The 24,568-nt window shown below is 38.3% G+C and overlaps 1 protein-coding gene across 5 annotated transcripts; it reads right to left on the reverse strand.

The window, feature by feature from the left end:
* Positions 1-46: 46 nt before the first annotated feature.
* eps8l2 (EPS8 signaling adaptor L2) lies at positions 47-23,268 on the reverse strand (the record flags this gene model as incomplete). 5 transcript variants are annotated; one of them, XM_079450504.1, is made up of 21 exons in its annotated part: positions 47-913; positions 1,697-1,829; positions 2,070-2,253; positions 2,427-2,475; positions 2,559-2,690; positions 2,773-2,878; positions 3,505-3,536; positions 3,635-3,809; positions 3,915-4,063; positions 4,203-4,277; positions 4,517-4,605; positions 4,734-4,860; positions 4,988-5,052; positions 5,134-5,243; positions 5,944-6,023; positions 6,327-6,476; positions 7,244-7,405; positions 9,506-9,570; positions 14,613-14,659; positions 15,906-15,956; positions 23,020-23,268. In XM_079450504.1, the coding sequence occupies 20 exons, from the start codon at positions 15,938-15,940 to the stop codon at positions 839-841; spliced, it is 2,040 nt and encodes a 679-aa protein (XP_079306630.1). In that variant the 3' UTR covers positions 47-838. The 5 variants fall into 5 exon arrangements, with proteins under 5 accessions (XP_079306630.1, XP_079306631.1, XP_079306632.1 ...); XM_079450505.1 differs by lacking the exon at positions 23,020-23,268 and adding an exon at positions 21,092-21,386; XM_079450506.1 differs by lacking the exons at positions 14,613-14,659; positions 15,906-15,956; positions 23,020-23,268 and adding exons at positions 9,690-9,798; positions 9,980-10,110.
* Positions 23,269-24,568: the final 1,300 nt, after the last annotated feature.

The following is a 24,568-nucleotide window of genomic DNA, read 5'->3' on the forward strand; positions in this document are numbered from 1 at the left end:
AAAGTCGTGTCTGCTGGAATACAGATGAAGTTGTTAGAGATATTTTAAAACGATTGTGTTTATTAATCATTTTATTTCTTAAATTTACAATACAATGATTTGTTTTTATAAATAACATTTTAACAAAAGCTAGCAGAGGGTAATACCAAGAGATTGTAGTGCAGGTTTCATTTGAATTGGATTACTGATTAAACTCGACTTGTGTATTGAGACTAACTAAACTGCTTGTTTTTTTTCTTTTAAGATTTAACACATGATTGTATACATTTATACTTTTCTCTATATGTCCTTTGTGAGAATATAAAGCATGTCTACCATGTTGACAGAAATAGAACAGAAAGACATCAATTTACTGTTCTTGCTTCATTCATACGTGACAATGATCAGCGTGAGAACATGTATGTTGAGACTAGATTACGCACATTATTTACATACGCAGTCGTAAATACAGACCTCCAGAACATTCAAAACATTCACTATGCTTACAGACACATCTCGATCTGTAATGAATATGTCCAGGTATTATATACAGTATACATATATGCACGTGGACATGTTTTTGACCGCACATTGTTTTCATGCAGTAAGAGTTTATAAGCATTTATCAACATGAGTAAGATTTGGAAACCTCTGAATGTGGATAAATTACAGTAAGGTCCTACATACACACATTTTAAAAAGCACCAACAATAAATATGCAATTAAAAAATATTTTAGATTAGACGTTTGATGGACAGCATGGCAGAATCTATACGTCATCTAAGTTCATTCCTAAGGGCTCCGTCGATCAGCTTCCGTTGCTAGGTGACAGTTTGATTGACAGTCCCGGTGAGCGCCCTCAGATGGGGGCGGATTCGATTTTCTCTTGCCGTTTCTTCATGATTTCCTGAAGTTCAGATTCTCCTTGACTCTTCTAATAGAAAAAGAAGACAAATGAAAGCTTTTGGTACATTTGAATGACTACACGGTGTAAAACTAATACAAAAAAAGTGAAATGTTGAGATTATAAACATACATCAGTTTGATTCATTTATAGACTGAATCAGAATGGATTGTATAATACACAGCTGCTGAAGACGGTTTTTACTATTCATAGGGATGTGTTTAGGTCATTTTAAAGTGATTATTTTCGACATTTCTCCAAAATTCTAAAATAAAACGTTTTTGTTTTGCGTTTGCAGAAAATTTGAGACCGTACAAACTGGTTAACATGACAAAAAAGAAGCAAAGTTTGCCGATCTTGAACACAGCAAATAAAACAGGTTCATATTCATGTTTCTCCATCACAATACTCATGTTTTCACACATAGTTTAAAATAAGTTGATTTTTTACAACTTTCACGTTTCTTCGCATTCTCTTGCATTGACTTTATGTCAGTCCTGAGGTTCGTTCAACATTTTAGTATTTCATTAACAAAACAGCCCACAATTCATATTAAATGATGCTTTTTAAAATGTTAAAATCCAGAAGCTTTTAGATTTAGAGGAGTAGTTCACGCCATTGCCTTCCTTAGTCATTTTTACTCCAACCATGGAAAGCAAATGTGGGTTTGTTATGAGGTGAACTACTCCTTTAAAGGTAGAATTAAATGTTAAGGGATTGAATATACAGTTTGCACAGTATACACGGTATTATGTCTGTGAAAGATTCCCATAAAACATGGAAACATCGTGTGCGTGTCCTGTTGTTGCTGACCTCCAGTTGTGCCTTCTGCACAGTGATCTGACTGTAGACCCTCGCGCCCTCGTCTCCACACACAGACTTCAGATGCTCTTTATTGAGGGAGAACAGCTGCGCACCTGTCAGGATGCCCAGACGCTCCACCGTACTGCGACAGAATCAAAGACACAAGCTCATCTGTTTAAGATCCCAATAGTTGCTAAGAAACATGCATATTCTTCCTCTGGGGTTTTCAATTGTTCAACCACGAGAGGACAGGAAGATACAGTCAAAACCTTTAAAGGGGTCTTCTGCAAATGTTTTCGTCTACTTCGATTTATTTAAAATGATTCTATTGTAGTATATTGTATGTATATATATATTGTATTTTTTTACAATAAAGACTCACGGTTTGCTGAAGCCCTTGGAGTTGAGCCACGTGGTGACCTGCGCAGGGTTGGAGTCAAAGGTCAACGGCACGGCGGAGCTGGCGTGACGCTCCACCTTAAAGTTCCTGGCGGGTGGATTAATCTTACTGTTGGTGATCAGCAGAAGCAGCTCGTCGTTCACTTTTTCCATATGTTGGTTGTGACCTGAACAGAAGAACATAAACATTTAGACAGGAAGAGGGTATGTGATTGACAGTTTAAACAACCAATTGAAATGCTTATGAACGCTAGACATGCTTTGATGGCTAACAAAAGCTGCAGATGCGCTTATCATATTCGGATGTTATGCAGACACGGTTAACATATATTTAACTCACTGTCTTTGTCAATCCCCACCGAGCTGGAGGGAGACTGTCCTTGATACGACTGTGAGATGATAAAGAGAAATAACAGTTAAAACATAACATTTTCATTTTAATACTTCTGTATTGTCTGTCTGTGGATGTTACCGGACTGTAGGGAGGATCGTTTATGCCGTAAGATTCCTCCAGCTTCACGACATCCAGGATGTTAAACGGCACGTATCCCGCCTGACCGCTTCTGTTCCTCAACTTCCACCACTGCTTATCGTCCTCCAACACCTGAACACACACGCACATCACTTGTGAGATAACACACAGCATCAGCACAGATCAAACCATCATTTACATCACATGTTCATACCTCCAGAACTTCATCCTGTAGGACTGACAGCTCATTGGCGTTACGTGCAACAAAGTGATAGCGAATCTTTGCATACTTGGGTTGAGTAGACGGCATCGAGAAAGTCCTGGAGAAGTGTAATGATATCACAATGTAAGTATTTAGTTTTTAGCCATATTTTGTGTATACAGATTTATATGGAAACAGGAACATAGTAGTATGCCCAAAGTGTACAAATAATATGTATAAATAGTCAACTACAAGTATGATGTTAAGTTCACTGACAAGTGTACTTGCAATATAAAACGATTTAACTAGTAGTTTACAGAGAGTATATTTTTCGGAGTGTACTGGTAAACTTTGAGTATACCAATAAGATCACTTTGCAGTCCAAACAAAAAAACTTAGTTGTAACTCAAGTGTGTACTCAAAGTTATACTTTAAATATACTTTAAAAACTAAAAACTGGACTATTAAATCCAAAGTAGTATTGAAACTAAACTACTAGTACTGTACATTGATATCAGCATGCATTCTACACGAAGTATACTATAATATGCTTAAAATTTACTTAAGAAGACTTAATATCGAGTAATATATTGATCCTGAAGTACCCTTGTATTAACTGTTCAATCGTGGTCAAACTGAAAAGTATGCTGACATAAGCAGCCTATTACAAATTGTTTTTGTACTTTTAACAAATATATAAATGCCAATCAGCACCCGTGTGTCAGGACAGGAGGTCAAACTCACCCGTTAGACACCGGTGACTGTGATCCAAAGAACTAAGAGGAAAAAAAGTACAGATTTCCATTCCATCCTTGACGTGATCAAACAGTATCAGAAACACTGTTCACGTATAACACGTTTTCCTCTCGCTCACCTCTTCTTTTCTGTATTCCGGGTGCACTGGGGATTTCGGCAACGCTGCGCTCTTTGGGACCTCCGCGCTCTCCGTCTCCCAAGCCGATGTGCGGAACAATTCCACCGGCGGCTCCCAGCCGTTCCGAAACCTCGGCACATAGAGAGGAGCGCACTGGTCTTTCGGCCAATCAGCTCTAAGATACAAAAGGGCACACGTTGAATGTTTAGCAGCATACCACACGCACATACACGACTTCAGCTCGCCACTATCACGCAATCAGTTTATTATTCCACCACACCTGGGCCGAGTCCATCCATCACCCAGCAGCTCAAAGATGGTCAACTCTTTAGGCGTCAGGTGACCTCTCAGGAAGTTCACGGTGTCCCGGGACATGTGAGGAGCGAGGACCATGCGCGGAAGATCGGGACTACCACAGTTTTGCAATATCTGAATGAAAGCGTAACAAGCCATTCTGAGTCACGTCGGCATATTTGTATTTCATGTACCGACCGTAAACAGCTTATGACATAAATCACAGGCCAAAAAGTGATTCTATACGATTATGATTGTGTGTTAAGATCCTCACTAGTTCAAGAGGTCCGAACAGAAAATGCACGAGTTCAGCGGCACTGGGGTTCTGGATGTGCTTCTTCAGTTTGGCCTGTAGAGGGCGCACAAAAGCAAACCAACCATTCATTTTAATTTGAATACTAACAGCACGATTATCAAGCCAAAAATTCGGTTATTTCATTACCCATATTATTGAAGATCTCAATGTGAACAATCTACATTCATTTTACACCTCTATACTCTTCATGGATTTGAACAATCACACTCATGTTCCCGTTTTCTCCTAAACAGTTTCAGGCGAAACATCTTAATATGACTTTATAAACCCACCAGCAGGTTAAAAGAGAGTTTCAGCTTCTGCAGACAGTCAATGAACTCGGCTTCTGATGGAGGTCTCGCTCGCAGTGTTAACATGCCCTCTGAAACACACAAACCCAAACATTATGTGAGATTATTGAACCTATTTATTTAAGAAAATGAATATAGAGTATGAATAACATCGTTGTGTCATTCAGCGGGAATGTTTATATAGTTTTGTGTGCATCACCTGCTGGTCCTTTCTTTTTATGTTTCTTGCTTCGGTTGCGCTGGTTGAGCTGAGCAAAAGCTTCTGCCGCTTTGTGAAGACGCGCCACGAAGATCTCGATGTCGTCCAGGGCGCAGTTCAGGATTTGCTGAAAGCCACACAAACACCCGCGTTACACATTACGTCTGGTGTGATGTAACCGCTAATCTGATCCGCTCAATGCTCGACTGGTTTTTAGATGTGTGTGTGATATCTGATGTTACGCCGGCACTCACCACGTCCTTCTCAATGACCTGGGCGAGTTTCATATTGGACTCTGGGTCCTGCGGCGACATTTCACCTGAGACAAAGTGTGTTTAGTTAGTATTGATTGTTTGACCGTAAGTACTGTATTAAAAAGAACATGATATTACTGCATTACCTTTCATATCTGTGGCCGCGACTCGACCTTTGACCCCAGGGGCAGGACCTTTCGGCTCTGAGGGTGGGATGATGGTCTCCCGATGGCGTTTCATCTTTTCTTGGTTCATTCTAAAGGAGGAAATGTTTTTTATTCCAACATTTCGAAGCAGGGCCTCACTTTACAAGTGTACTGTACTTTACCTCAGAAGTGTTATTTGTAAAATGGGTTAGTATCTAAAATGGCTTATGAGGAAAAAAACTGATATTGTAATTGTTGAGACACGTAAAGAGGATGGAGGTGTAAAATGAACGTAGATTGTCGAGGTCAAATAACCTAGATTTGTGTAAATGTGATGAGAAACGTTTGATTTCACATTGAGATCTTCAATAATATTTACTTTTGAATGAAGACTTGATCAATCTGAGCTCAGTTTGAGACAGTTTCTCAACATCTCTTCTGAAACTCTAATGAAACTCACATTTGTGAGATTTCTGACTCGTTTTCTCAGGAGAAATATATGACGCAGGATACTCAAGGAAATGGCCATTTGCTCTTCATTAAATCTCTTTGTACTATCTTATTGTTTCACTTAGACATCAGAGATCCCATCTATGATTTCTCTAACGGGCAATGACGTGTGGTATATGGTAAGACACAGACAATGAAATCTCTTGTTGTGTTTCATTGAAAAAGGGAAGTGAAATGGGTTTGTAACAATAAGAAGGTGAGTTAATAATGATCGATTTTTTGATTGAATTCATCTTTTATCATCAGCTTTAACGGAGTAAGTTCTAGCTTTCTGATGTCTCTTTGAGGGCTGTAACTCACTTGAGCGTCTGTGGCCGTATCTTCTTGCCCCGTTTATCATCTCCGAGAGCGCTGTCAATGTCAGCATGCACCATCTCTGCCTAAAACACACACACACACACACGCTTATTCAGGTGTCTATGTTTCCAGACTAACACACAGCTAGTTATAAAAACAGTAATCTAACCCACATCAGAACCGCTTTTGCTATATTTGTATAGACTTTTTGCTTATTAGTATCCACTTCTGGTTTCAGATTGGTCCCTAAAAAATTGTTAAGTACATAAACACAAACATACTTGTGGTTCTTATGAAAACACAAATCTAGATCAACACAAATCTTATTAAGTCTTACAGTTCGGCCCGAGGAAAACGGCTCAACAAACACACTAGAGTTTCCTGACCTCAACTTCATCGCAGTAGAAGAAGTGGATGTCCGGTTTGTGCTGTTCGTTGTCCTGACAGACGAGAAGAAGGACTGAAGGGTATCGCGCCTGGTTCAGCAGCGTCTGACAGTGAAGGACGGTGGACATAGGAAAGTTCTCAAGCTCCTCCTGAAAGAAAGAAATGATTAACATATTAAAACATACTAATGATGCCACTAATAAGGTCAAAGGTCAAGTAGTGTTGGCACAAACCAATCAGGGAACCATGTGATGTTTTCTGTGATGTCATCACAAACAGTTGTACCAAAAACAGTTGACAACAAGGCTGCCATGTTTTTCAGTCTCAATTAAAAGCATGATGGGAAAGGCCTCATTTATGACGCAGCTTAAAGGACAGTTCACCCACAAATGTCATCATGAACTCACCCCCCTAGTTGTTCCGCTGAACACAAAAAAATATACATTTATATATATATATATATATATATTTGGTCTTTGTATCCAAACAGTTCTGGAGCACAATTGACTGTTATATTAGAAAAAATTACAATGGTAGTCAACGGTGCCACACGACTGTTTCCCATATTCTTCAAATAACGTCTTATTTTGTATTCAACAGAACATCTAATTTCATACAGTTTTGGATAATAACAACATTTTAGAAACAGCAGACCTTCAATTTTATGCATTTTTGTTCAACTACATTTCTCTATGTACAAACAAACCGGGACCAAGACGGTTGAGCTCTTTTAGCCGAATAAGGACATCACAATCATTCCACAGGATTCACAGTGATGAAACACTCCCAATCCAGTTATACCAGAGGATCCGATTACATTAAACCCCAGCGTGATCGGTCGGGTGTGTCATAAACCTGTTCTCATTTCTACAATCCGTGTGAAACCCGTGCACACACGAGGAATGATCTCGCTCACCTTGCTCCCACAGTCCAGGAGTTTGATGGATTTGTCCGTAACCTGTAGCAGCATCTCCTGCGCCCAGATTTTGTCTTTGGAGTCCAACAGGATCAGCTTCTTGATGGCATCGTCCACCGTGGCAATAGACTCTGTCTTATCCATGATGAAGGTCGACAGGTGCTGAACACACACAAACACATACAGTAGATTTAAGACGGGAAGTCTTTAGGTGTGACATCTCAAATATAAAATCTGCATCTTTTTTCTCAAGCAAAAAGTCTCAATTTGCTCTCAGTTTATTCCCATGTTTATGTGAGACAGCACAGTGATGCAATCTAGAACATCAAATCGTGTTTCCTATAGTACATCATATACATTCCATGGCCAGAAGCACACACCTTCACATTGTCCTCCGTGTAAATAGGAAAAAGGGAATGTTGCGAAATGTTGTATGAACATCTTAAAATAATTAATTGTCATTTTGATAGAATGAGTAATGCTGGCGCACCTAGTTAAAATATTTTAATACCCCCTTTAGCAAACCACACCCATGTGTGTATGTTAGTGGGTGTGCAGTATAGTGTCCGGACAAACAATGATCCCGAGCAGAATTATTCAAAGCATCATACATGATTCATAAGTCGTGTCGCTGGTTATATCATGGAAGGAGATCTCAACGTGACTGCCATGTATTAAAGGAATAATCCAATCACAAACAAGTGTTTTGACATCGACATTTGACATGTAGTTTTAAAAGACACTGCACAAAGAAAGGTTTCAAGTAAATTTCAGTGATGGACCAGAAATATTCTCAAGTATATTTATTTCAGAAAACCTTATTGTATTATAACGCATTATATGACTACATTTCATAAAATAAGTGTTGTCCATCGCTATTTACAACGGAAGAATTCAACGCCCGCTCCAACAACCAATCGCAAGATCCGATTTGTAGACAAGCTGATGAAACTATCGATTCGGTTCGAAAATCATAGTGAACAATCTGATACCAGTTCTCGAGTCAACTCACTGATTCAATTCATTTAGATTTACACTCAAAACGGTTCATATCTGACTCGAGATATTTTATAGGGGTACTGTATTTTGTAACTTTCAATTGTTGCAATTTAAATTGACATTCGGTATATTTTGACAAATGTTTTTCATCAATCAGTACTTTTGATAGTTCAGTAAATTAGAATCAAGTGCTTTTTTTTACTCAAGTCACATTACAGAAGGTGTACTTGTACAATATTTTAGTAGTGTATCTGATCGTATGTGCTAGTATGTGATTTGTGTACTTCGTCCATTGCTTAATTCACAGATAATCCTGTTTTATACGGAGAAGATTGCACATGTACAAACAAATAAAATCGGTTTACAAGAGGGTCATGTGATCCGAGATGATTCTGTAAATCAGAGCATTTTTCTTTCCAATTCGGTTTCAGTCCACACTTCAAAATGATACTTTCAATACAGGCCGCAATATCACATAAATTAGGGGGGGATCTATTGACCTGAGCCATTTAAATACCACCTGACAACCACCCTAGCAACCATATAAAATCACAGATGTCTTCAGAATTATAATGTTTTATGTACAAGAACATCACGTCCACTAAGACCATCTACAAAAACCTTTGAGCAATTTTGTAAATATTTCTTCATTCAAATAATTTGATTTAAAAAGTACAAAACAAATCCTTCGTACCAAAAGTCAACATTATGACACGATCTGTCTGATATAACAAAAGTGTGCATAAGCGTTTAACGCCTGATATGACTAAGGTGGGCGTGCAACATTACGTGTGTGAGAGAGAGAGCAGTAGATAAGCAAGACTACACAGTCTTTACAATAAGTAAAGGGTGAGAAAAACTGTAAAGTTGTCTCAGAACAAAGCTCAACAGCGGTCCGGATCCAACTGCTGTTATGTCAGCGTCAATTTAAATTTGAGGTTCTTTCAGGCTGCGGTGCAAAAATGCACGGATGCATTTCCTCTAACCTGGAGGACTATTGAACTAACGCAGGTTATAGAAACGCAGATTGTGTTATCTGTTAAATAACCATTCAGATGGAGTCAGCGGCCAACCGTGGCCTGATAAATCTCTCCTGCGATCAAATGACCCGATTGCTTTATTACAATATCAAGTCATCAAATGAAACGCGTTAAATATTAATCCAAATGCTCGGCGGACTGGCGAGTTTCAGCTAACTTGTCGACTGAGAGTGTAAACAGAATGAAAAGCATCAAGACAAATAAACAAAAGACTCTTGCTCACCTGCACGTGGTACTGCGACGTATCCTGCATGATGACATTTGAGTTGGAGTATTTCTTTCGCTGCTCTGAAACGCACAAACATAAACATCTTAACAGTCAAGTCTTTTTACGGTGGATACGTCTATGGGAGATGTTTTCAACGAACAAGCGCATCTGGAACAAACAACCGCACACAAACACTAACCTGAACGGTGCCACATTTTTGTGAGAGGACGACGTACGCGAGAGGTTTTTATGTACACAAACAGACAAGATGTATGAAAGAGTAGTCAGCGTAAGCGTTACGATCCGTCCTATAAAAGTACAAAGCAAACACAGGCCACCAATACGGATATCAAAGAGCAGCAATAAACCACGCCAGACGATTCTTGTTTATGAGTTATTGTCAGATGACCAAGATACAATTTCGATATCAATCAAGTACAGAAACGACTTCACGCTCACTATTTCAGGAATAAAAACATAACCTCCTACCTAAGGAACCGAGGGTTTTCAAAAGTAAAACTCTGTGTTCAAGACCTCCATGGTCTCATGAAAGATCTGTCAGCGTTAAGCAGAAAAGTTCAGGACTGACAGGTTGGAGTTGTGCTTCACCTGTCCCTTTAATTCCAGGTCAAAGGTGAACCCGTTATACGGATATAAACCCTTCCTTCCCAGTACAAAATGCATATCCTATCACTGTTTGTTTTACGACAGCCTAATAAATCAGGATTAACGGTAAAACAGAATAACGCAGAGTGTTTTATCCAAATGACTCAAAGCTTCATAACTCAAGAGATGTATGAAAGAGTTAAATACATGTAGACACAAATAGAGGATTTGTCTTACAGGAAAAAATGTAATGCAGCAGAGTTCTTCCTTTGCCAAAAAAAAGATTTTCTGACTCAACATTTGCATCTAATTATTCCTAAATAAAGATGCCTTTACTAGGAAAAAAAAAGTCTAACGCAAAAGGAGGTTTAAGACTATCTGAAAATCTATCAATTGGTAATCAAATCATCACGATGACCTTTTTTTCAGAAATAAAGAGTAAATATCTCAAGTCCTTTTGCGTCTCAATAAAATATATCTTGATTTAAGAAGTCAAAAAAAATTTGCCCAGTTTGATTCTCCATTTTAACTCAACGCTGTCTGAAGGAAATAACTGCAAACCGGTTTAAAGTGTCAACTAATAGTTCATCTAAGGTGTGAAAGATGTTTATCAGACATTATTTAGTTGACTTCAAGTTTGCGATAGACGAAAAGAGAGAAAGCGAGAGAGGTCATCTCCTTCAGGTTTAAGTGACCAGAGCTAATCATTACCACTAAATGAACATGTTCTTATCAGCTGCTGTGAGGGGATCAGATACCACCGTTACATTTTCACACCCCTCCGTTTATCTCTCTATCTCAACATCAGGAAGTCTTCATCAACTCTTTTCCTCTCTTCCTGTTGGACGGAGAGAGTTTAAACAGCGGTGTGGGGGTTTTGGTCCACAGGCGTCTTTGTGAAAGTCGAGCTGCGCACATGCGTTATTCATGCCTGACATTTACTCCAAACGCCTCACAGCTTGTCGACAGCTCGCAACGAGAGACCGCCGAACCCCAGCCTCTCGCGCCCGATGGGCATTCTGGGTCAGTAATGATAGTTCGGTAAATTCGCTAAACTCACAGCCGACGTTTAACTGAAAACAACTGAATTGGTTTCTCTGTCTGCAAACTGAAATTCAATGAGAGCTCTTTCATTTCTCACTGCAACGCTTTTGCTTCTAGTCCTGACGGGAAGACCCCAGTAATGTGTCTCTTCAAAGGTTTCAAAAGATATCTCAAATACGTCTCAGACTTTGCTCAGCTTGCCAACAAGTCAAAGCTCTCATCATGAACTCTCAAACGTTTCTCATCAATCTCTTATAAAAACAATTTATCTGAACTAAACTGGATGACAATTTTCTCACTTCAATTTATCAATGAATGCCAATTTCTATGAGAAACACATGAGACAAAGTTGAGACCAAGATCCTGATATCTGCATCATTGGGTCACCCTGACATATTTTTACTTTCCCAAACTCACGGTTCAAGACATAACGCTGTTGTTGTCGTGTCAGGCTGATCAGGACGTTGTATGTAAATGTTTTGAAAACACTTCAGAGACAGTGTTCACACTCGCCGGCGAAAGTTTCACATTTCCAATGCCATTAACACACAAGATTACCAGACGCTCTCCAGATGCTCTCCTGTGAAAACCTCTGACCCCTGAACACAAACAAATTCACACTCCCATAGGCATGATGTCATGTAAACCGCCGTCCTGATGTGACTGCTCTGGGTCTGAGTAACACAATCGCTCTCAGCTGACTGTCCCTCTCCGCCTCTCACCTATTCGCTCACATGATCTGTGTCTAAATGCAACACTTATTCTCTCTTTAATTTGTAACAAAATGTTTTTCAATTGTAACATTCGGACAAATGTACAAATATGGCCTTAAGAATAAACATATACTGTTTTTCTTTTAAGCCCATCCCACTCAAAACTAACTTTGCTATCTAAATAGAGTTACAAATGAACTCTTTGTTTCCATTGAGGACAAACCTGTCTCACAACCCCTTTACATGTACAAGCATCACCTGTCGTGATGTTGCCATGCCAACCCCCCATGATATCCCATCCCGAAACAGGCACGCCACCTGTTAAACAAGCAACAAACACTACCTCAGAAACGTACACAGACTTTCTCAAAACTGAATGAAAATGAATATAAATACGATTTTATTGTAAACTATGAAGACCTAAACTTAAGCTTTAAAATGCATTTAAACTTACTATAATTCATAATAATTATCATTATAAAAAATATAATAATAATAATAACATATTATTATCATCGTTATAATATGTATTAGTATATATATATATATATATAATGATAATAATAAACAATATAATTGTTGTTGAAATATATTAAATACAAATATAATAAGTATAAGTATAAATATAAATATAAATATAATAAATTGCTTTACTAATTTTGATTAAACTCAAATGAAAACAAGTACAAATTTGACATGATAAAATAATCAAATTAAATGAATTGTACATATTTATCTCTAACCGATGCAATTTGATTTAGATTACAAATAAAACCATCTATCCCCCATCACAGACCATCTAAGCCTCCATACAGAGATGAAAACACCAGAAGATAAGAGAAAACAAGAAAAACTGTATCAAACATTAGATTATTGTGTTGTTGAGGTGTCGAGCAGCCGTAACGGATGTGCAGAGACCATCGGGCCGAGCGATTGAATGCATCTCTGTCCCTCTCTATTATCTGAAGATGTGTGATAAAGGTGTGGGATAGGAGGCATTTGCATGGCCCGTCTGTAAGCATGAACTGTGTAATAGACTGGAGAGGTTTTTTTTGCATGCGCAGGGCTGATGGGAAACAGAGGGCAGGAAACAAAAACCGAACCACGAGAACAGATTTAAAGGTGCGGCTTGCTGCATGTGTGCCAACTTCCAGGGTTCACTGAATGAGTGTTTGTGTTCCCCTGGCAGGGAAGTGTATGTTCCCATGGGTCAATGAGTGCAGTATGCACAAAAACATGTTGTGTCTGTGATGGGATGCTCAGGTGCATCTGATGCACACACACATAAACACACTGGTGAACCCCACGTAACATTTGCAGGCCACATTTCATTATGAAATAATTCATAATTATGAAAAATTATTGACTTTGTTTCAATGACCCACTAACACAAAATATGTCACTGTCATTATGAACTCATTAGCAACCACCTAGCGATGATTTAGAAACAACCCAGAATGCCTGAGAAGAGACCAAGATAAGCAAAACATTTAGAAAATGTTAAAAACATCATGGTGGCAAGTTTCGACCTCTCACTGTCCGCCAAAAAGATACACAAAAAACACACCAAAACACCACACTTAAGTTATTAAAAGAAAAATAATATGAGAAAAAAGATTACTGGGATAATAATTTTTTTTGCTATTTATATAACGTAAGTTATTTTTATCTGAAGTATTGAAAGGTTGTAACACAACAAGTCATTGACCAAAGGTTAAGTGTTTCACATTCTGGTAAATGACGAAAGTAATTCGAGGACCGAACTCTTGACTCTCTTCTGCATCTAATGTTGTTCAACATTCACTGTGTTGCTTAGTATCTCAAAGCTTCTTTCATGTACAGGTCAGACCAGACCAGAGCACACGCCCCCTTTTCCAGACACACCCGGCCAGGCACAGAGGTGCACTGTGTGTAGTTAGTCCCAGACACACACCCCCTCAAAACACACACCATAAACATCCAACGTTGAGTCCAGCCTAAAATTCATCAATCATATTTCCAGTAGCTCGTGAAGTGAGTCAACACACATTTCAGCATTTCACATTCAACAACAAGCCGTGTCAAAAATCACAGTGTGTCATGGTTCAATGCTTTAATAAAAGTTCCTTTTGTGTTTCAAACCGCAGAAGTTTTCCGTCTCTCCCTTTCTGTCATAATCTCACGGCTGTGAGGTCCGTCAGAAATGTGCTGGGACTCTCATTTGATTGGCAAATATCTGATTGTTATGGTCGAGCCGAATCACGGTTTTGTAAAAGATCCGCCTCTTTACGTGTGTGTGTGTGTGTGCGTGCGTGCGTGCGTGTGATACAGATGCAAATGTTCTCTGAGAGTGTGGTAACGTATCATACCGTGACATGTTGCCTGATATTTCAAAGGCAGAGGGCAAACAAGACACAAGAAACAGGATGTGATGTCATAGAGGGGGAAGGACGCATGGACACATGACCGAATGATTGAGCATACACACACACACACACACACACACAAACACCTTGACATCATATACACTGAAATAAACTCACTCATGTTGTGTATTTTATGAAACACAAACAGAAACAATGTGAATTCCAGCATTCGGTTTGGATTTCATCAATCCGGCTGCATCTAATGGTAACGTTACGTTCAAATCCAAACCCTCACGAGATTCACGTTTGCGTGTGAGTGAGTCTCGTGAGACTTTTTACAGCACAAGGATTACCATCCAGACACGATGTGAAATCGCTTACACCTCTCATTTAAAACGCAAACGGCACACTTACCGAACAGGGTCTTGGCGCTGATCTTGCTGTCGGATCTGGCCACCCCACTGCAAAGAAAAGGAGACGAGGATGAGGAGGGACGATGTCTGCTCTTCATCTCTTTAAATTAAAACTACTACCCAACAGACACTCCCTGTACTGACGGATTGGTTGCTGGTCTGAACCAAAACCCTGATAATACCATCTAATGGCATATGAGAGTGAAAGAAGAGAGAGAGAGAGAGAGAGAGAGAGAGAGAGAGAGAGAGAGGTTGTTTCCAACAGGCCAGGAAACCTAAACATTCTTGAACAGTACTGGTCTGTTAACTATAAGTCTAATACTATCACACACACACATACACAAAAATCACCAGCTACAGGATGTTAGGGTAAGTGTGTGTGTGCAGGGAATCATTTTACGTTATTTTGTACGTTAGAAAAGGTGCTTTTATTTTTACAGGTACACGTAATGGGAGAAACACGCATAATGCTGAACGTCAGAAAACAAAGGTAATGTTTGGCTAACAAATTACAGGAGCGACAATCCGTTGTTCAGGATGTTCTTCTGTTATTTTAGAGGAGACAAACCTCCGTAACACAATTTTGATTCTAAAAGGAGTAGTTAACTTTAAAATAAGCCCCCATTGACTTTCCATAGTGGGAATAACGATTACTGTGGAAGGTCAATCGGGTCTTCTTTTGAAGTGAACTACTCCTTTAATTCTTAAACAGCTTAAAGAAGGGCAAATAGTAAAACAAAAGTGTGTTAAACTAAACTAATAAACACTTTTTAAAATCTTAAAGTAACAAAATTAGGGCTAATTATTTAACCGTGAATAATCATGATTTTATCGCATCCTTTTAATTATATTTACATTTATCAGACGCTTTTATCCAAAGCTACTTACAAATTAGGTAAATCATATAGCCCAGTCGAGTATACAAAGCTAAGTGTTTTTATTATGATTGGTAATTATAAATAAATACATCTAAACATTTCCTAAACATATATTTGGATTTATGTTATCATGTTTACAAATATAACATGAATAAGCATACTAGTGTATAAACATTTATTATGTAAACACAAACTTTTATTCTGAGTGCGATTAATCATTTGAAAGCCCTAAACTAAATATTTTCTAATGTCGAAAGATCTGGTTTATTATTCTCTTAATCCAGATTTAAGGTTTTAATTAGTATGTTTAGTCAAAAAGAATCAGTCACACATGAACCTGCTCTTTGATGGCTATGCAAGACAATCAAATACAGTTTTTGTGGAGCAAGAAGCATCTTTTCACGCCAAATACTCACTTGCTTGAATTATTTGGGGTTCCCAAATCACTCATGTTCTATGACATCCACCTGTGATAAAAAGAGAAAGAAGGTTAAACTACCCTTAAAAACAACAGAATTTAGACATATTTCTCAGCAATTACATTAAATGTGTATTTTGATCTGTAATACACACTTCAACTAATGCAACCAGTTTAGACATCACCTATAAACCTTGAACACATTCTGCACTCATGAAAATCTGAATCTTGACTCCGTAGCAATGTCATCATCAATGACCTCTTTACCTTGCTGCAAATTGCCATCTAAAGTTGTGTTAATCTCTCACTAAACACCCGCCTTTTCCCTACCCTCCTCTTTCAATCACCGGCCCATTGTTTATTCTCTCTCTCTCTCTCTCTCTCTCTCTCTCAAGGCTGCGGTGAATTATTTATCTCTGCATGCGACTCTCGAGGCATATGACGCTCTGAAGAATCTCAAAACGATTATTAGTAACAACTGTCTTGGGTTCCAAGCCCCAAAATGCATTTTAAGTCACTTAAAACGTCCGCTAAATGCATAAATGTAAATATGAAATATACAGAAAAATCCGTACCATGAAGTCTGAGGTGTCTGGTTAAACCGCAACGATGGTGATTAAATGAGATTCATCTGTTTTGTTATTAATGTTGGTATTGTAATTTTTACATTCATCTCTTTATCCTTTTTTGTTTTAAACCTGTCAGGGATTTCAGGGATAGTAACCGGCTGTGTTGCAACACTGACAGTCAATTCATTTGAACTGAACAGCGCATAAACTTCAAATAACGTCGTCATTCGTTGGCGTGGAAGGTTTACATATGGTTAATATAGTTAGCGTTATATTTATAATTCCTGTTGTGAACAGGCTTCATAAAGCAGTGTGCTGAACCGTGGTGTTCTGGTTGTAAACGCTCTCCTGTCTGCTGTCCCGTGAAGATGCTTTCACAGACAACAGCCGGCTGGCAGCCCAGCATGAAACAAGACCTCCAGATCCTCTGGACATTTTTCAAAGGTGCAATTAATTACAGACACGAATAAACAGCCTGACACCCGGTGCACAACTCAAAACAGAAGCTCTCTGAAGCATCTGCCAACGTTGGTTGAGGCTACCAATGTAAATCAAACGTGCTTATAAAACTTTATTGTCATATTAGTGATATTCTAGATGTTGTGTAACACTAATATGAACACACAACATACAGTTCAAACAACATTCAACTCGGAATATCTTAGAATATCTTAAAATAGAATAGGACATTTAAAAATAGGCATTTGGCACGCTTTTATCCAAAGCGACTAAAATTGCATTATACTTTGTACACAACCCCTGACCTTAGTGTTGCTAGCACCATGCTTTAACCACTGAGCTACAAGAAAGCTGAACAGAATAGAATATCAATACAATTTTTATTTTTGGGTGAACTGTAGTCAAAAGTTATAGTTCTAGTTTTCAACTAGCAGCCAAAGGAAGGCAGTTAATAATAACTTTACAGTCTTAACAAACACAAAAGTCAATACGTTCAACTTCCAACTTTCATTTGACAGATTTCCAGATAATGAGAAAAAAAGTAGGGTGTAACTAAAAGACTTTATAAAGATTTGTTTGTAATCTCTATATTCACATCAGGAATTATGTGGAAGGGTGAAACAGGTGCTCTATGTTGAAGACAGAATCGTGTCAAAGTTAAAAGGTGGAGAAAGTTAATTCAATTCAAGGGAAGATTAGAAAAGTAAACACTTTTTTCTTCGGACTATTCTATTCCGGGCTGACTGCTGATTCATACAAAGCAAACAAACAGAGCTCTACGTATAGAAACATAAACACCAACATCTGTGTGCATGTTAAACAAACTTTATAACTTTAGTGTTTATCCACCTGCCCCGCCTGCTGAAATACCCGCAGTCAAACACATACGCCCGGCTATGAAATATGAAAATAAACACATGCGCTCAGTACAAACATAAAATATTAAAGTTACTTTTATGATGAGATACACAAAAAAGAACTCTGTACTCATTAAATCCACCTACTTTTAAAATCCTTGTGGAAGGTGTGTCAACGCTACCACCGGAGCCAGGCTGTTTAACCTGAAAGTCTGATTTAGATGAGGAACTAATTTGACTATTGTTTACTCCTTTAAGCGCTGGGGATGTGCTATCTTGTGAACACCGTGTTACAGTATCATACTATTTTTGTAGTATGCAGTGTGTACAGTATGCAAATGTTTTGGAAGTGTGAAACGCCCAGAAGACCTACTACATTTTCACTGTGACGAATGAGCTTGACGCCAAATCAAGTGTGATTTGAAATTTCGAGATTTGAATAAGCTGACAAAACAAAGACATTAAACGCAAAATTACATTTAAAATGTAAATATCCTGTAGGAATTAAGCACGTTTTACATTTTAAGGGGATATTTTTCCCTCCCTGTCTGCAGAACACAAAAGAAGACATTTTGAAGAATCCTAATAACCAAACATCATTGGACCCATTGACCGGCATTGTACAAAACCCCTGAGACATTTCTTAAAATATCTTCTATTGTCTTTTATTGTAGCATCTCTTAATGACAAATACCTGCACATCCAGAACTCACAATCTCTGGTGTATCTCTTATCTGTGTGTTTTATTCATTGGTCTTAATCTGGTGGATATCTGGTGTCAATGACATCCGTATAGTTTTTGCACCGCTCCGAGAAAACAAAACTTACGTTATAAGCCTAAATATTTTAAAAAGTAACATGAAACTTTAGCACAGTTCTTCAAAAATGCAGAATATCTGTCGCTTGTTAAAATTAAACATTTACTTGCACAGCGATAAAATAAACATACCAGCAGCAGATAAAAGTTTCTGTAAAACGTCACATTTTCATATTCGCTTTATAATGTTATACAGCAGCTCCTGGAAAACAAAACGTAATCTCACATGTTTCTCCAAACATATGTCAAGAGAAAAACAGGAAAAAAGAGAAAAACGCGAAGGAGACAACTGCTGACATGTTGTATGAGAATAGAGGTATTAAATGAAAATGAATCATATATATTTACATAACGTCTTTAAAAGAACTGGAGGAGCCTTGAGTCTATCTGCTCTCTTTACAAATTCAAAAACACAATGACGTCTAAGAACACTAAGATGTTAAGATCTGAAATTAGTCTTATGTTAAGTGGACACGTTCCAACACTCATAAAATCATTGACACTAAACACTTGCTTTCCAAAACACGTTCTCTTTTGGTCGATATTATGAGATAAACGCAGGTAGTCTTCAAACCCCATCATTCAAATCTCACTGACCTTCAAACAAAACACACATGCAGACACATGTAGATGTAAACTTTCTGATTTACTTTTCAATCATCTCAGCAGACCGAATGAAGAAACACAAATGTTTCAAGGCTGTCGGACAAGCACGAGGATAAATCAGACAGCATAATATTTTGAATGGCAAACATTGTATATAAGTCAAAGCTAGTTTTCAAACTTCAAAACTCTTATTAAAATCACAAAACGCAGGAAAAGCTGAAACCTTCCTGAGATCTGGGCTGAATGGTAAAAGTTGACAAATGCTCAGCAAAACCTGTAACCTGAATGTTTGAGGAAAATCAACACGGCACTGTTTTCCAAACACTGCGGTACAGGCCAGGCATTATAATACTTTTATTCATCTGAAACGATCCGTACAGATTTTCTCTGTACACTCTTGTGTCCATTACCTGTCCATTCAGAAACAGACAAAATGCGCTCGCTTGCAACAACACAAAGGCACTACATCAGATCACTTAAGCTGGACAATAAATGACCCGACCAATCAGCAGTCAATAAATCACTCACCGGATCATTTAGAGTCATACAGACGCTTTGGGTCAATACAGTTCTTATGCAATGACCTAAAAGCTTGTACATCAATACAATTCTGAACCTTACAGAAAATATACAACACAGCATGACATAACATAGACAAAAAGCTTGGAGCGTAGATTTGATACATGTCCGAGGTGTAGTTATAGGGCAGCTGTTATTTAAAATGACATATCTATAATTCTATAGCTAGAATAACTAAAATCCTTATAGAGTGAATGACATTAACGGAAAGGAAGCGTGTCACATCCTTTTGAAAAACACTAGGTAGTGTACAGTAAGCAGTATGTTAGTATTCAATTCCATCTACAGTATTTACTCATAATCACAAGCCTTCCTCATACTAAATTCATGTCTCTCTAAACAAAGAACACAGCAACACAATTGCTTTTTTATGGAGAAATAATGGCAACTAAAACGGTGACAATCATAAATGAGTTCCTTTGTTATATAAAAGAGAAACAATGTAACGCATGCAGTGTGACACGATTTCCCACATGTCGTGTTTTGTCAGGGTGAATTCCTTTAGTGACTTTTAATCGCTGGACCGGTCGCTCTCTTTAAATGAGATTTCCACAAACAATGCGCTCATTGACTCACCAATGCGCTATTTGACACACCTGAGCAGATGAATGCACTGGTATTTTGAGAGCGGTCCAAAAGAACATTTCCCTCACAACGCCTCTATTTAAAGCTTAATCACACACCTCCACAATCGAAATCTGTCAAATCTTTTGCCGTTTGGAGGCATATAAGTTTCACTGCGTAATCACAGTTTGTATGTGTTTGATCATTCTGTACATCATCACGGTAATTAAAAATGTCAGACCATTCTGGATTAGCAGGAAAATTCAGCTTCATATTTTTCAGTTGTTAACAACGCTCTCCATTTAGATTTCCATCCGAACTGTGTCCATCCGGCAACGTGATCTAACGCTAATTCATGGCTGTCAGAGTACAGATACCTTTTTCTTCTATGGTACATCAGCAAAGCCGGTCAGGGGACAATGTTATTGCTCACAGTCGCTCTTTCATGGTTTCGGAAATATAATAGAGCTGTTCTGTTCTAATGTAGCTCAGAGTCTTTAAATGTTATTCCTAAAATCTTTAGATGGTACCGTTTCAGACATTTCTCCTGAAAAACAGAGACGACGCATCGGAGATGACCTCAGGAGTAAAGTGTGCAAACAATATCTTTAAGAAAAAATTGAGATATTACACAATTCATCAATCAACATCATTTCCTAGCTGTACAGACCGAAACTACTCAAAGAATCTGAAAAAAGAGGCATCATCACAGCAGGTTTGAGTGTGTGTGTACCTGGAGACGTGTCAACCACGAGCAAAGTCTAGAGTCCTTGAAAATCTGCATTGCACCATCAATATTTATGAATCAACAGTTTGCCCGCACGCATTTTATATTAAAGACTGAAAGTATAAAGAAAGTCCAATCACATCCAAAAGGTCAAAGGTTTGTCGACAATCTCTCTCTGTGGTGTCATGGTTGACCGGCTGGAAGCCATACCGCGGTTCCCATCACCATAAATAAACATCAGCAAGTCCGCTGTAGCCAGGAGGAAGTTGTGGGCATTCGAAAACGTCCAATACACAAGACTGAAAGCCGCATCAGCAACTTTACAAGGAATAAGAAACTAATGAGCCAAAGTTCATCAAGGACATAAATCTGAGCGAATGCAGAATTTAGCAAAATGCAGAATTATAACTTCTTGCATTTGAAAAGGAGAAATCATACAAATAACACAGAAATCATATATCTTAATGAACACCTGGGTTTCTAAGCGATTGTGTGACAACAAACCACCCGCATTCAACACACCAAAGGCCACTGCGTCTCTTTTCAAGCAACATGAGCGTGTCATTTCATTTACTTTCACTTAGGTGACCAATTAGTCTCAGATGGGACAGATTCCAGCTTTGGCTTCTCGACCGTGCGTTGTGCATTTTAAGAACCACTGCTGCGGTACATCTATTAATCTGGGTGGCTATCATGATGCGGCAAGAATGAGGCCACCGATCATCTGCTCATGAACACCTCCACCAATCAGATTCTGCCCTGTGCCATATATACCGCAGAGCCAAATATTCTGATTTGAATATGGTCTACCCTCTTGTAAACTCCTGGTTAACTCTGCACTGACCGTACAAGTTTTAAAAGCTATAAACGACAAAGTCAACCCCACCATGACCATTAAGTTTACCTTTATTGACTTCAGTAAATGATACAATGCCTTTTCAAACAGATGACCGAGATAATGTCCGCCGGACCTTTGCCCTGAAGGGGTGAATTGGCTTCATCAATGCTTTATTCACCGGCGGTAATGATGATGGTGATCTATCAATGATGAATGTGTTTGCCTGGCATTGTCATGTGGAGACAGAAGAACACAGCGAAACAGAAGCGGTCCTATTAGCTGTGGGACGCCAGGTCAGTCGAGTCCTCTCATTCGGATCACCTACGACTGAACTGTAGTGATTGTCATATGACCGTCAAAGGACTTTTACGATGGCCAGTTTACAGTAGCAGACCTTAAGGGAATATAGACAATGCAATAACATGCAATACAAATATTTAAAGATGGAAGATTTGATCTGTGGTCAAATATATGCAACAATAGACATATGATATATGCACAGGGCATATGTACAAAGTAAAGAACGTTGCTATACCAGACACAGACTATTCAATCAAAATACTTTTACTTTACAGTATTTTAAAACGTTTTATTAAAAATGATTATGACAATAATCTAAGACCTCTTGGTTGCCAAACTTACAGTTGTTTCTGTTTCGGTAGCTCAAGATAAAAATGACATGTTTTGAAATACTGCAGCCACATTTTATACTCAAAACCTATAAAATAAAACTGTTCTTTTAAGTTTTAATATTCTGTAGCTGTAACTTTACCGTAAACACGCTGAAGCTATTAATACAACTAGTATCACTTTCTATACTAGTACTACTATAAGGATTTTTGTTGTAAACGCAAGAGGTCACTTCAAAAAACGTCTCTACCTTTTAAACGCAATAACTAAATAAACCTAAATGGAAATGATCACAAGTGTTCACAACGAAAACGCGACGCGTCAACAAAGCTGTAAACACTTGTCGCGGCAGAACGAGAACGCGCAGTCAGCTGCGTTGATTATAACGGGAGCGTTCTGGTGTTAACGCGTCGCGTTGGTTTCCTTCGCGACACTGAGGTAAAAGGAGGATATCAACACTTCTTACCCCTCCGCGGAGAGAAACTCTCTTATCGTTTTCTTCGAACTCCTCGCGTTTATGAACTCCTGAGGTAAACTCCTCTTTTAACTCTCCATCTCCGCACAGGTGCAACCTTTCTCCAAAAACGGTGTGTTTACAGTAGTCAAGGTGAAGAGAAAAAGCTTTCAAATACGTTAAAAGCGGAAATAATCGTGTTAAATCGTTTAGTATGAGGATAAAGACTGAACCTTGCGACAGTTGCGCTCGGGCGAGAGTGACAGGTGAGCGACGCGCGTAACTCTACCTGCAGCGCGAGACGGGGGTGTGGCCTGCGTATGAACGCATGCACTTTTAATGTAGACTTTCTGGCATATACAGAAAACATTAGAGCCGTCATAAGGTGCTCTTTTCTAGTATGTTTGTCATATCACTATAGGTTTCTCCTTAAACGCCTCCTACCGATATGCATTATAGGCAAAAGGCTGGAGGGCTAATAACTACATAACAAAGGAAAACAAAACAAACATCTTGGGAACGCTTTACAACAAGGTTGTATTTGTTAACATTAGTTAAGGCAAATGCCCTAACATGAACAAAATATGAATTCAACAAATTAAAAGGCTCTATAAATATATTGCTTATTATTAGCGTAGGTTATTGCATGAAAACTAAATATATATATATATATATATATATATATATATATAAGGCTACTTATATTATCTAAATACACATGTCATTCTGGGGTTATACAAAGGTAACGTTTGTAGGAGTATTTACCAACTAATTGCCTGGTAATTAACTTCCTGTAAATGGTCCTGTTCTGTAACCCTGTGTGATCAAGGAGTTCTTTCAAAGAATGACGTGAAAGAGGATCATCAGGGTGGAACATCAGACAGGTTTGAATGTCACTGGATTTGGAGCATGACAAACAAACTTTTTTCTTTCTGTTAACAATCAGGTTAAATTTGTTTTAACAATAATTTTAAGTAAAAAAACCACAGAGGCAATAAGTTTGAGGAGTTACACCTAAATGTTCACACAAATCACGACGGACCAAAACCCAACAGAAAGACTTGTTTTCTAAACACAAACACACAAATGATGTTTAAATCCACTGGTATGCAGACTGGTTGCTGATCTACAGTACATACACACAACCCAGTGGAATGTTTGACTTGGGGAACCTTGAGTTTTTGGTTTATAATTAACATCAGAGGGCAAAACTGTGACACCTAAAAACTATCACTTTCCCAGGATTAAATTAACCGCTGAAAAAGAGCATATTCTGTTGAGTCTTTCCTTGAAATCCCTCTAAAAGAATGCATAATACGATTACTATTTAAGTAGTAATATATTCTGAAATGCTCAAACCTAGTTGTTTGAGGTCTGCTGAATCCGGGCATTTTGATCTCCTGTAGAACAGAGAGAAATGTATTTATTGCAAAGTTACAGTTTACTACAAATAGGGTCGACTTTGGGTCACTAAAGTAATCCTTCACAGGAAAAACCATCATACCATATGAAAGGCGAACGATTTCAAACAATAAATCATGTAATGTTCAAGCACAGACTG

The sequence above is a fragment of the Barbatula barbatula genome (genome assembly GCF_947034865.1).
Source record: "Barbatula barbatula genome assembly, chromosome: 25".
Taxonomy (NCBI): Eukaryota; Metazoa; Chordata; class Actinopteri; order Cypriniformes; family Nemacheilidae; genus Barbatula; species Barbatula barbatula.